The following is a 14706-nucleotide window of genomic DNA, read 5'->3' as shown; positions in this document are numbered from 1 at the left end:
CGTATGGTAAAATTGGTCTGAAATTTGTTGATCTTGGTCAAAAAAAATACTCGTTGATGTCTTGTTGTGCTAGATTTTAGTTAGTCATGCCTAACATTACTGGAGTGAGATTGAGCTGGACTTATTGGTTTCTATCTTCGAATACGATAAGATACAGTAATATGTGCATAATAGTGACTCCCCACTATAGCATTATTTGTGTAAGGATTGCTTTCCCCACTTTATTTGTTTATTTGCTCCAAGGTAAAAAGTTCTTTTTTAAAGTTTTGTTTCAAAGAAATTTCTTTGAATGTGAACAACAAAATATAAACTTGGTGGTAATAATATTTCTTTATACCTTTTTTATGACGACAGTACATATAACACAAGAAATCCATAAACTCAACGATGCACCCATTAAAAAAGATCTATATGAATGGATGCCATAAGTATGTAAATATAAAAAGAAGTACTACACAAAAAGATTCATCATTTGGATGCAATCTTTACTTTTTGGACCGAAATGTCAGATGGTTTGTCATCCATGAAGAAAAATTTGAAAACATGTTCAACACCCCAACTACCAAAGAAATCAAGTAATAATGTTAAAGTTAATTTAACCTTAAAATTATCCGACATTGGCACAAACTTCATAGCCTCGTTCAGCTCAGGGAAAAATTCAGTAGCACTTGCAAGTGCCAATCCTGTCACACCCAATAAACCATAATACATACCCTTGTTACTTCTAATGTTTTCTCTAAATGGTTCACCTTGATAATTAACAGCAAATGTAGAAACTTGTTGCACCAATTGAATAATGAAAATACCTGTGTTTAATAATGATGGAGCAAACTCCTTTTCAAGGTCAACTTGTGGTTCCCTAGGTTCCAGTTTATAAATCTCTGTTGTGATGTAGATCAAAGTGGCAATATGAACGGCGAATTGAGACAAAATGGATCCCATAATGTAAACATTGAATATTCCAGATTGTGGCCTTTGCTTCGATAGCTTCTCCAAAGGTTTACCGCGGGAGATACTCAAGAAACAGACCGATAATAACAAACCAGAGACAGTTGCTTGGCCATCACCAAACTTGACACCAGCCATGTAAATGATGGACAAAGAATAAGCACTAATTAAACAATTCAATGCCAAAATTTTGTACATTTGAATAGTGTTAACCAAAGCACAACGACCTTGACGTATAATGTTGGTAACAGCAGAAACATTGGCAAGCTTAGAAGTAAAGGGAGCTGCACAGGAGGCATCACCCAACTTTAGTGCTGGGGCTTCATCGCCTTGGGCATCACCGGCAGAATTTAACAACATAGAAGCTAAATCAGTAGGTTTCTTCTCTGAAAGCTCATTCGGCTTAACAACTTCGACGGGTTTAGAATTTGCTTCTTGAACTGCTTTTCTGATTTCTGGTGTAATGACAGTACCTTTACTTTCTAAAGTTTTTAGATAATGAGGATTTTTTTGACCAGGTGGGAATAAGTGTGCAATTGGCTCAGGAACAGGTGGTTGTGGTTGATTCCATCTAGCCATGAATTCAGTTTGCTTCATATACATCATTTTCATACTTTCCAATCTGCGTTGTTCACCCAACTTTTTCAAACCTTCTTCAGTACCATTCAACAATGCAATACCAACGTGGGCTTGTTTCAGAGCACCGACATCATTAGTACCATCACCGCACATTAAAGTCTGATACCCCATATCTTTTAGTGTATTTAACAAAAACTCCTTTTGGGATGGTGATACACGTGCATAAACCCAGGAGTGACGCAATAGCTCCCTTAGTTGGGAATGTCCCTCTAAGGCATTCAAAGCATAACCAGTAACAGCAATATCATATCTATCAAATAATTGGGAATGATCGAAAGTGTCTTTTGATGGATCGAATGGAATAGAAATTGTCTCTTCAACATCACGGAACAACAATTGACCATCATCTGATTTACCTGCTCTGTCTAAAATTAAAGTTTCACCAAAAACGATTCCAACTTCCTTAGCCACATGAACGGCTGTCAATGGGTTATCACCAGTAATCATAATGGAGCGGTGGGAAGATTCATTTAACATTTTGATAGTTTCAATAGCATCATCCTTCAAAGGGCAATGGAAAATCAAAAATCCATTGAAAGTCAAGTCGGACTCAATATCATCACGCTTTAAGTCATCAATTTTAGATTGTGACAGCTTTGGTAATTGCTTAGAAGCCAAGGCCAAAACTCTTGAACCAGAACGCGTAAAGGATTTATAAATCTCGTCGTAATTCTTGGGAATGTTGGAAAGTCTATCACGGATAGTTTCCGGTGCACCCTTAACAGCAGCAAACAAGGTATTGTTGTGAGAAGCAATAGAAGCAGACCTTTTTAAAGCGGAAGAAAATTGAAATCTACGGATGATATCCAATTTACCGGTACCTTCTCTATAGTTACTATTTTTCTTTTGGACAGCCCAACCAACAGCATTCAAGGTTGCCTTTTCCATTGGATCTCCAACAATATCACCATCATCCAATTTAACCAAGGCATGAGCAGCACCAATGACAAGAATAGTATTTTCTGGCGCTTCAGCTGCGCTGTATAAGTGACGAATATTCTCCGAGTCTTCAGAAATACCAGCTAGACCCTCAAACACAAGGTCCTCACCGGTCAAAGTACCAGTCTTATCAAAACAACAAACATCAATTCTACCAGCAAAGGGGATCCTAAATGGTTCTGTACAATAGACATAAAACTTGGCAAGGGCAGCCAGGGAACTGTTTACGGCCATGGTCAATTCCATTGGCAATTCAGGAGGAACAACAGATGTTATAATTAAGATACAGTCCAAGATTAATTTGGATTGAATTCTACCCATTTTTGTACCTTCAACCCAAACGTACCAGGATGCAACGACAGCGAAAATTAACAAGAAAAGGATGAACATCAACGCCTCCTTATTATCGACAGAAACACGTTCAGCAGAGTAAATCATAACACGAACTAATGAACCTTGAGATGTTTCAAACCCAGTCTTAGTGACAATGGCTAAAGCACCTCCATCAGGTGGAGGTGGGATATCCGATTTATGTTCAGGAGGAGAAACTTGTAAAGCTTTTGTCCCACCATGTAGTACCGCAATCTTGTCAACACCATCCAGCTGTAAACTGTCTTCACTAGGACGCAATTTGATGGATTCCTTTAACAGCGGAGTAGATTCACCTGAAAGCATTGCTTCGTTAACAATACATGAACCATCGAGCAGAATCAAATCACAAGGCATTGCACTATCTTCGGCAGTTCTTGTTACAGAGACTAAATCCATAGGTAACAATTCATTAGTTTGTAAAGGCACCCATTTTTTATTTCTAAGTACGTTGATGGTATAAGGCTTAATACCCATAGTTCTAAATTCCTTCAATGCAGTCAATCTTTGAAAAACTGCAGCTGCTTCCATAGAAATGATCATGAATAAGTTGAACAAAGAATAATACCAAAACTCATCTAATAACCATAATGCAACACAGAAAACTTGGAAAACAAACAATGGTGCAACAGCGTGCTCTTTGAATAACTCCATAAAGGTCGGAATAGGAATATCAAAACTGTTCTCACCATATAGCCTCCTCAAGTGAGTTAAGTCACCGGAATGGCCCTTGCATTTCTGAAAATCAGCAATCTTTGGCGATTCATCAACGAGGAACTTTGGTGAGGAAAAAACCTGCTGACCTTCATTCCATAAGAATCTTTTCTTTTGAAACTGAAAAAAAGTCTGCAAAGAGCCTGCCTCAGTAACCCTTTGAATTTCTACAATACCATCAGCACCATTATTTGGTGTGGTGTAGATAAGAATGTGAGTAGCTTCATTGACATTTTTGGTGGTACTGTAGTTAAATTTAGCCTTAATCTTGACGTTCCAAGCAGGCATTAACATAACCAGGATATTCAAAGACACCAATGTCCCCAAATAAACAAAAGTCCACTCAGGTCCTTTAATATAGCGATCATATTGTTGAAAATATAATTGGGCAAAAGTAGCGTATAATGGGAAAAACGGTAAAACGTACGGCTTGGCTATTAATGACTTTGGCACCAATAATACCGAGTCCCTAACAATAGGGCTGCTCACAAATGATTTCTCTGTCATTTGCCGATTCCTATGTTCCTGTAGGTCTGATCTGTCGAACAATATTAAAAGCCAAAAGCTCGCCGAAGCTCCACGTTATATGATGAGAGACATTGCCACTCGGGTTTATTCAGAACACGCGAAGAGGAAATGCAAAGCGTAACGTATGGCGTGACAAGTAGCCATGAAATAAGCTATAGTGTCATTAATTACTGACAGAAGACAAGGCCCCACAATCGCCAACAACATATTTCAATTAAGGGATAAAATAAGCGTTTTAATACATAATTTTTAATACACGGATAAGACTTAATGAACTAAATAATCTGAGAATGAACTGAAAATTTGGGAGATGAAAAGAGGTAAAAAGAAGAATGGTGGAACCTCTCAGGAAACTTTACACTCTCCAAACTTTATCGTCAGCAACCATTAGATTGTTTCTGTCGGACATAATCTTTAAACCTGCGAGATATTCTTGCGCAGAAAATTTTTCTTCTTCAGGTAGCTCTTCATTAATTCTTTCAAACAAAGAAGCCACAGGGTACGATTCTTCTTCGAATATTTCTGTTTGCATCAAACGAGCAATAATACCAGAAATTAAAGACAATCTACCAGTAGAAATAGTACCAGGCTCCACATTTTCGAAAGAAATCACCGACTGTTGCTGTTGTTGTTGCTGTTGTTGTTGCTGTTGCTGTTGTTGCTCATCATCCTGGCCTGCAGAAGATACATTAGGTAATCTCGGAGTACCGACTTCGGTGAGAGGTCCTGAAGACCCTTCATCGGAGGTATGGAGATGTTCTTTGCGTCTTGGAGACACTCTCAACCCCAGTTGAAGCCTTCTTTGTAATTCAGCTTCTTCATCTGCGGGAAGTGGTGACATGATATCATTATCGTCTTCACTGGCTTGTTCCTCGTCATTCTGGAAACGCAGTATTCTACGTGCTGATGATGGTGTAGAATTGACGGAGGATACCATTGGCCTTCTTGGAGTAGTTTTGACTGGAGATCCTGAATTACTTGCTGGCTGTCTAACTCTTTGCCTCTTTTTTGGTGATTTCTGTGGCGACCTTCTCGACAAAGCTTCTTCATATTCACTTTCTTCTTGATCAATATCGTTACCAATATCCTCACCCAATAGCGCAAACCTTAGGAGATTCGCAGCTACTTTGGCATCTGTTTTGTTGACGGTTCTAGACAATCTGACTTTAGCGTGAGCTGTAGCTAATCTAATCAAAGTTTCTAAAGTTCTTGCGGTAATGGGCGATTTTTTAGTATTATCATCATTCCTTAAATCGGTATAATTTTTCACAATGACATTTATAGCTTCTTGTGTTAATTGTGGAATGACCCTTTCTTTGGCATACTGAACGTATTTTCTTAAGAATGGGATGGTGACAAGTTTGGGGATTTCTGTACCGTTATAGTTACCTTTGTTTTTGGCTAATTTAGCACCTGCTTGTAGTAAAGGGTTGAATTTTTCAAAAACATGGTCTTCTTCATCATCTTCTTCATTTCCCGCACCAGTTCCAGAGGTGGAGTGTTCAGGATTAATATCGGCGTCATCCCCAACGGCTAATGATAGATTCAAACGCTCTCTCACAGGTTCCCCTTCCAAATAACCTGGAGGTAAGTATCTATGTGCTCTTAGCACATGCTCACTAATAGACCTATCTCTGATCTCATTGATATCATCCGTCACAACAAATAATAAATCAAAACGAGACAAAAGCGAGTCAGGCAGGGCAATATTTTGGTGAGGATCTCTGTTGACATCATACTGACCAAAGACGGGATTTGCTGCTGCAATCACACTACAACGAGCATTTAATGTAGTGTGAATGCCTGCTTTGGCAATCGTTACCGTTTGTTGTTCCATAACTTCATGAATGGCGACTCTATCAACATCAGTCATTTTATCAAATTCATCAATACACACGACCCCACGATCGGCAAGGACCATGGCACCAGCCTCAAGTCTTCTTTCACCTGTTTCTCTATCAGTGGTTACTGCTGCAGTTAAACCGACACCGGAGGAACCTCTACCGGTAGTGGCAATTGCCAAAGATGCTGTATTTAAAACAAATCTTAACAATTGAGATTTGGCGGTGGATGGATCACCCACCATCAAAATATTGATGTCACCTCTTAAATGGGAACCGTTTTCTAAATTCTTTTCCACACCACCCATGAGCATTAACAAGATAGCCTTCTTTATATGGTCATGTCCATAAATGGAAGGCGCTAGGGACTGAGACAAGATATCGAATATGTCTTTCTTTTTAGAAAGTTTATTGATGTTTCTGATATCGAAATCTGTCAACGTTTGCCTTGCAGCGACACCAGTAGATCTAGCATGAAGTGGGTATACCGTATTACCTAGAATTAAAGTTTTGAATCCTATCAAAGTATTAGAGTTGGATTGGTTCATACCACCTGCACCAAGAGATTTAAATACGCCCACAACATTGACTCTATCACCGGGCTTGGTCTTGTCTACAAGATCATCATCCAAAATGACGTCAATAGATCTGGGAAGTTGACCAGCGGGAGCCATTTCGGGCATTTCTTGCACGGTGATTCGCTGATGGTCCATAAATGTACTATACCCATACTCAGTGGTTAGTTTATTACCTTCAGTATCTTCTGTTGGATAGATAGCTGGTGTTGGGATACGGGTAGTAAGAGTTGTAGTAGCATCTGTGTAATCTCTGTAATGGAATCTACCGGTCTTCGCCGCGTAGTGAACGGATCTGATAAGTTTTGGCCTGACCAGTGAAGTCTTGGTTACGATACCTTCGACAGAGACCAGTTTGTTCAGGTGTTGTGCCGTTAAAGTACGAGGAGACAATGCATGCGCACCGAATGAACCTTTGAAAGAAAGTTTCCAGGGGTGACGAGATGATACTGCAGGAGCATTGGAATGTGGAACATCATCCATAGAATCTGCCAGATCAGTGAGCGCCTTTTCAGCAGGTGGGATAAAGTATGCAGGTTCGATCAAAATGCCCGACCAGAACGACCTATCAAACTCTCTCAAGTCGTCTAGGGAGATCGTAATTCTGTGAGGAAGTATGTTCAATGCGGTGGAAGACGCCATTTTCTTTTCTTTCTCGAGATCATCGCCGTCGTTGTCACCCAGCAAATATTGTTCTTCTGCATCTTCTTGGTCCTCATTGTAGCTAGTAGCATTATTGCTATTATAAACTTGTATAGACCTCACGGAGTCTCTGTATGAGGTGAATGTATCTAAAAATTCTTGGAATCTACGTACTCTATCGCCAAACACAGCATCTGGAGCAAAGAAAGTGGTAGCGTCTCCATCAAATCCCGTGGAGCCATCCATAGTTGTAGTTGTATGAATTGAACTATTATACAAGAGCGTTTCAAGGGGAAGAGTGTAAGATTTCTTAACCTGTATGAAGGTTATAAAACGTCTCTTCTGAGTTTTGAACAATTTTTTCTTTTTTTCTTGAGACACGAGCCTTTACCTGTTTGGGAAAAGTAATTGTTTCTCCATATCGCCTGAAGTTGAGAAACCCAAAAAAATAACGACAACTGCAGGACTCGAACCTGCGCGGGCAGAGCCCAAAAGATTTCTAATCTTTCGCCTTAACCACTCGGCCAAGTTGCCACAATTTATATGAATTTCTTGGGTGTTTATTAGACTTTACAGTTGTAAAATGATATACTTAAGAATTTTATTCGAAACTTTTATGAAACAGCCTCACAACGATACATGTGTTGGAATAAGTGATTACTACTATACACCTATTCGTATAAATCGGATTAAGTTTGTGTTGTAATATAAATCAACTATCATCTACTAACTAGTAGTCATACTACTAGTATATTATCATATACGGTGTTAGAAGATGACGCAAATGATGAGATATAGTCATCTAAATTAGTGGAAGCTGAAACGCAAGGATTGATAATGTAATAGGATAAATGAATAAGAACATATAAAACGATGATAATAATGTTTATAGAATTGTGTAGAATTGCAGATTCCCTTTTATGGATTCCTAAATCCCTGAGGAGAACTTCTAGTATATCTACATACCTAATATTATTGCCTTATAAAAAATGGAATCCCAACAATTACATCAAACTCCACTATCATCTCACTTATTATTTATGACAACTTCTTACACCATATGTGGTAATACACATAATATAAATAATATACTAGTATTATAGTTACTAGTCAATAGATGCTTATTTCAACAACTATAAGATTAGGATTGTCTAGACACCCCACTATTACTTAATTTCGTGATACGACCGATAAAAAGCTTATTTGCTAACTCCTTATTCGGCAATATAACAAACAGTTCAATGGGCCAGCATCCGTTTTGGTGGCAGGATAAATCCGTAGGAATGTAACTTTCTTCGGGAAGTATTAAAGCCTACGGGAATACTGCCAACTGGGATTGAGGACTGCGACGCAAGTCAAGGATGCTAGCATGATGGTTATGTGCCGCCCGCAAAAATTGGATGGGAACATCACCACTGCCATTTTCAAAACCTTGCAATAAAAAAAAGAGAATGTAGTAGCGTCATGTATATCTATACTACTTTGTATTTAATGTAATTTTTCAGAGTTGCGTGCTAGCGATTATCTTGCAGTTGAACTATTGGCCCTTAACATCAAGTGACCGAAATCTTTTGAAAACGAAATATATCAAATATGTTCTGCTCCTTAACTGCGTGGTAGAATACAAAGGTTTTCTTTGATCCCAATGCGTTACCAAAATTATCTTGCGGTTTCTTGAGTGTCTGTGGTAAATACGTGAATTTAAGTAAACAGTATGGCAAAATATAATAGGGTTAGGCTCCAAGTAACATCATTACCACAGAATATGTACGAGGCCCTATCAGGCTCTTATAAGATATGGATGGCGCAATTAGCTCATAGGAGGATTGACAAAGATATGTCACCTAAAACAAGAACATATTAAAACAAACCTGTATTTCCACTTCCCGATAAAATGTTTTGCTCACAAACAATATTGGTCCTGAATTATCACGCAAAAGTTACGCATGGAAAATTAAAAAGTCTCGAGTGATGTTCAGCTATTAATAGTAGTGTCTTTTCAAACTGAAAAGCGAGTCGATAGTGTTACCACATTGTAATAGTCATACTGAGATATTGAATCAAAAAGAGAAACTTCCTTCTCTGCCTTATTGGTTCGTTATTTTATTGAATTATTTTTCACTATGCAACTTGTTCACTGGTGGTAAAGGAGTGCTTTTCATTGTCTTTTTGATGAACGATTTCAAATATTTTTGTGTTTTCTGAGCTGGTTTTGTTCAACTCAGGTGGTTCGTCATCAGAGCCCTCCGGTTCATATTCGTGACCAGTGGTGTAACAATCGCCCAAAGTGTAAGCACGTATTTCTTCTTCTGATATTTCACTGTATGGAACCATGCCCTTTTTTCTTGCCTCTTCATCGGTAAATGCACCATAATAATCTTTGCCATCTTGTTTGACAGTAATCTTGAATGGGAAAACAACACATAGTCCCCAGTAGAGGAAAAAGGAAATCAAAAATGAAAAGAAGGAATCACCATAAAAGAAATTAATAATACCAGCATTGTGAAAATAATTTTGATCAACTTCCCATGCAATACCAGGTAGACCGGGAGCCATACCACAAACCCAAGCAATGATAGCTCTCCAGTTCACACCCTTGGTAAAGTAGTATTCCCCCTTTAAAATGAAGGCATTGGTAATGGAGTATTGTCTCTTTCTGATTAAGAAGTTATCACAAATCATAACAGAAATAATAGGAGTCATGACGACACCGAAAGAACTCATGACTGTCAAGAAAGTAGAAGAAGAATTGTAGAAGTTCCATGGCAAACAAGCCCAGGAAACACAAGCTGCGAAAAGAGCACCTCTCTTGATATCGATATACTTGGGCAATAAACCGGCCATATCCATACCACTGGCAAACCCACAGTTGGATATTGTGGAGGACATTTGAGACATAGTAAAGGAAAGACCACAGAAGAAAGCGCCTGCACGAGCGCCTGCAGAATAGTTAGTCGTCAACCAATGATGAAAGATATCCATAGGCATCCAAAATTGTTGACCGTATAATTTGTCACATGTAGAAGCACTAATTACACCGAAGAGTGGGACCAAAGTTGCTGGAATTAGTAATGCACAGATGCTACCGGTCCAGATAGCCCAATTGGAGGAACCAAATCTTGAGAAGTCACTTTGGTTGGTGGAACCAGGGGAGATGGAACCGAACCAGTAAGAGATCATGTAAACCCAGGCCCAAGCTTTTGTAGAACCGGTAACGGTAGAATGTGTGGAGGTCAACAACTCGCCAACACCATGGGCATGCTTAGTCAGGTAAATTACTATGCCCAACATGGAGAAGCAAGTAGCAACACACGACCAGATTAAAATGTAGTTCATATGGTAAGGTTTCATCCAGTAACAGAATGCAGTGAGGATGTGGAAAATAATAAAACCGATCAATTCTTTGGTCGTCATGTGAACTTTCGTAGACAAAGTGTTGGGTAAGTGCAAGTAGTGGTGGGACCAGGAATCCAAAATCATGTTAATAGAAAGGCCACCTAACCAAGCGTTGGAACCATAATTGACAATACTCATCAGAATTCTGATGATGATACCGAATGCAGAACCGTAGATACCAAAGACGAATCTTTGGGCCAAAGTGAAACCGATCTTCCAATCATAACCGTGATAAGAGTTGGCCAACGTAAAAAAAATGGTCAAGACATTACCGAGAAGAAATGAAACAATCGTTTCTGGATAACTTAGCCCAACAGTTAATGCAGCAGAACCACTCATCCATGTGCCCGCTGTAAATGACACAGCAGCCCAATACGCCAAATTAGACCAGAATCCCCATGTCTGATTGACAGACCTGATAGGTTGCAAATCAGGGTTTTTCAGAAAATTCACGGAGGACCTATTTTCGACAGGGATTTCCAAATATCTCAAAAATTTAGAGGCTACAGTACCGAAGCTCATAATGATATGATGTTAGAATCTTTTGTCCGATAGTGCTATAGATATGAGAACAATAGAGAATAAAATGAATTATGCAATAAAAAAAAGAAAATGTTTTTGATAACTCTGGAAATTATAACTCCCAAATATATACCAAAGAGAAGGAAAAAATAATAAATCCTACTTCAAAAGCGAATGCAAAAATTTTTCACAATAGAACAATAAGGCAGTAGCAACATATGCCCAGGATAGTAGTATCCTCCTTTTTTTTCGAGCAGGTCTGACTCAATTAATAAGCCAACTGCATGCAACCATAGTATATTGGCACACTATATCCTGACGCCTGCACGGAACTGCCAGAGTATTGACTGCCGTCGTTGTGTAACCCGCCGCGGCATTCGCCCCGAGCACGAGAATTCTGTCGTTTATTCTCTTCCTTCCGTTCTATTTAATTACTCAGAGGATGCTTTAATATCTGATTGAAAGGCCCGATGGACAAAATCTCCCCTCTCATATAGATTAATAAGCCAGCTTACAGGAAGCCCTATTGTCAACCGTTCTGCGAACCGACGAGTCGCTGCGCGTGATTATGCTATTGAGCGCGGTCATCATATTATACATTCGCGCGCTTCTGTGGCGACGACTATTTTAAGACATTGTTCACTTACGGCCTGGCGCCCACAATATACACGCAGAGCGACAGGCCGTGAAATGAAGCGAAATGGGTTTTTGTTATGCTGATGGCCGCAAGACGCAGTTACTGGAAGTCTTGACACGGTCATAAACTCGCAACAAAGAATTATTGTAGTCATTTGTCTTCTGCCAGTATTTCTTTTACTTCTTAACTATGTCACTTTACAACATGAGTCGTGAAGGCGTGGGCTTTGCAATTTTTTTGGGTTTTACTATCTTTATCTACGCTGGGACGACTTTACAAAAAAGCCAATCAATGAAACCCTCAAGATGGCAGACTATTGTAAGCTTCTCTACCTAGCTTCTCACGCTTGACGTAATTACAAAACTTGGATCCTGTCTATATGTTCTGCAATGTTGGCATCGGCGCCAGTGCCGTTTGCATTCATGAGGAACATAAGCTCGCTCTCGGCGATTGGGTTGGGCGGAGCCGTAGTCGTGGTATCCGTCTTCATTTCGGCCTTTCCGATTTTACCTCAAAGACCACGAGCCCAGAGGCGGTAAAACGTACAGCGGCCCGGTCTAACACCTAGGGTGTCGATTAGCCTTGGCGTTCTCCGAGCAGCGTGCTAAAAGTGCCTAGCTACGTATTCGTATACTTTTCTTCCTCGGAGCGAGGCAATGACTTCAGATCCCAAGGTTACGACAATGTAGATTGGTGGATGCGCCTCGTCGTCACGAGACTCGCTTCGTGGAAGCTTGAATTTGTTGCTTGTGTTTTCAGATTGGAGCAGCGACGCCGTGTATGGTGCGCACGTGGATTTGTCACCTGCGGCGAGTTGAATCAATTGTGCTTTATTTTTCAAACAGAAGTGTTAGGTCCATTACGTATGAAAAGCATCGGGCTTGCTGTCATATACCCTTAGACCCCGATTCTCTACCTCACCCAATTATTATTTAACCTTAGTTAAAATTATCAAGCATATTTCCTTTGCGACCTCATCGCTCATTGCCCTTGACAGCAATGGTCTGTATTTCGATGTTATGTTTGATTTTGAGTCCATCACCTCGGGAACATTACCGCGGTCTCAATACATTTTTTATAGAAACCAGCACACTTAGTAGATCAAACAGGTGGCCCCTGTCACACTGGAGCGATCTTGTCCCGCTTTTCCATTATTATTCATTTCTAATTGGATATACAAGAGTTTTTTAGCGACAAAATTTATATCTTTCAAATCTACCTGCCACAAAAGCGAGCGTCGGAACCTGAAACATAACCTATAGTACTACTCGAGAACCGTTCTTGCTACCGTTTGCGGTTCCCTTTTTCATCGCTACGATACATTAATTTCTTGATTTATTTCGTAGCATTCCCGTTAAAAGCTCGATATATAGGGCAGAGAAGTCAGATAACTGATGCAGATGAAGAATATGGTGCTCAATTGTCACTTACTCTAGTTCTGATATTGCGAAAAAGGGATGGAATGCCCAAGATTTTTAGACCTTCGCACGAACATGGTGTCATTGGCGATGCAAAAGGCCCAACATAATTAGATTGACACCTGCCCGCTTATATAATACGTTTCGGATGCGAAAGTTGCCCTGAATATGCTCAACGAGACGTTGGACAAACTATAGGGCCACAGTAAATACACCATCACAATTTCCTTTCTACACAGTTTGGCGTGAACGTTTTTTAGTTCCTCTCGATTTACATTATACATATACATGTCTTAAATGCAATAGAATGGCCTTCAAAGACTGGTGTGTTCCTTAGCTGATTATGCTCGTGTTGTACACAATGATGGGGCTGTTGGCATTGATCGAACTCCTTCCAATAACGTAAGTTACTCTTGTACTGTTAAACGAAAGGATCTGGGACCCGAAAGGGTAATTCCTATAAATGAAAAACAATTGACAGATATCAAAACTACTTTTCTCCGGTATTGTTGCATAGTAGACTCCAGTAGTACCAATTATAATAACCTTCCTAATATCGTTAGGACAGTAACCTGTTGTAAGAACCTGTTGCCAAGTTGATTCACAGAATGTCACTGTCAATAGGGAATAAATAAAAGTAGTTTTATCTAAGGATAAAAGCAGATCTTCTTGTGCTGTGTAGAAGAAAAGAATATGAAACGCACGCTGGTTGGTTTATCTTGAGAACAACAACATAAGAGTGGGATCGGTACTTACTATAAGCTCAACAGGTAGATTTCCAACTTAATTACTATCCGCTATCTTAGCAGCTCATTATAATGTCACAAGTATCTATCAATCTCATGTATCGTATGAGATGCAAACATTCAGAAAGTTACTAAGGTAGGTCGTGGACAGCTCGTGCGAGTATCGATAAACCACTTGTTCCAACAGCTACTTATCCCCTACATTATATAAGATCTAAGTTATACTAAATAATGGAAACGCAAAATCTTGGGCCTTAAACAAATTGTTCAGGCACCCATTTACGTGACATGACTTGACTGAGAAAGACCAGGATCATCCTGTTATGCCCCATTTTATGTGTCCCGTCGTGAGGCTTATTCATACGGCTTTCTCAAACGTTTCGAATAAACTTTACTGACATATGACATAAAATACGGCAAACTGGGGTCTCTACCATGAAGAACATTAATTCTTTCTTAACTTCTCGGTTTTTTCGGCTTTGTCATCCTCATTTTTTTTTGTAATTTTGAGGGGCGGGAAGTGAATTTGCCACCGCTCAGACCTTCTGCCAGCAGATGTACGCATACGAAAATCATTCTTCTTAAGTAATTGCATCAACCATAGAGAAGAACGAAAGATACGAATAAAAACAAAGTATATTATTGCTATATAGATGATAAATAACAAAATAAATAGAAATAAAAAAGGATTTATTTGTGTATGCTTTAGGAGAACGAAAAAAAATTTTGCAAAGAAAAAACCCGGTTCAGCGAAGGGTACATGATGTGATGGAAGGGGGTCGGAGTTTTTTT

The 14706-nt window shown here is 39.4% G+C and overlaps 3 protein-coding genes and 1 non-coding gene across 4 annotated transcripts; all 4 read right to left on the bottom strand.

Moving 5' to 3' along the window:
* Positions 1-468: 468 nt before the first annotated feature.
* Positions 469-4116, bottom strand: SPF1 (ion-transporting P-type ATPase SPF1; the record flags this gene model as incomplete). Its single annotated transcript, XM_056221795.1, has 1 exon — positions 469-4116. The coding sequence occupies one exon, from the start codon at positions 4114-4116 to the stop codon at positions 469-471; it is 3648 nt and encodes a 1215-aa protein (XP_056081551.1).
* Positions 4117-4492: 376 nt separating this feature from the next.
* MCM3 (MCM DNA helicase complex subunit MCM3) lies at positions 4493-7441 on the bottom strand (the record flags this gene model as incomplete). The annotated part of the gene is made up of 1 exon (XM_056221794.1): positions 4493-7441. The coding sequence occupies one exon, from the start codon at positions 7439-7441 to the stop codon at positions 4493-4495; it is 2949 nt and encodes a 982-aa protein (XP_056081550.1).
* Positions 7442-7647: 206 nt separating this feature from the next.
* On the bottom strand, positions 7648-7729 carry Smki_5.trna2S. Its single transcript has one exon. It is a non-coding gene; the product is annotated as a tRNA-Ser (tRNA).
* A 1587-nt stretch (positions 7730-9316) lies between these two features.
* Positions 9317-11113, bottom strand: SMKI05G0430 (nucleobase cation symporter-1 family protein; the record flags this gene model as incomplete). Its single annotated transcript, XM_056221793.1, has 1 exon — positions 9317-11113. The coding sequence occupies one exon, from the start codon at positions 11111-11113 to the stop codon at positions 9317-9319; it is 1797 nt and encodes a 598-aa protein (XP_056081549.1).
* Positions 11114-14706: the final 3593 nt, after the last annotated feature.

This window comes from Saccharomyces mikatae (genome assembly GCF_947241705.1).
Source record: "Saccharomyces mikatae IFO 1815 strain IFO1815 genome assembly, chromosome: 5".
NCBI classification, from domain to species: domain Eukaryota; kingdom Fungi; phylum Ascomycota; class Saccharomycetes; order Saccharomycetales; family Saccharomycetaceae; genus Saccharomyces; species Saccharomyces mikatae.
Note: the sequence above shows the minus strand (reverse complement) of the source record. Positions and strands in the feature narration are given on the sequence as shown.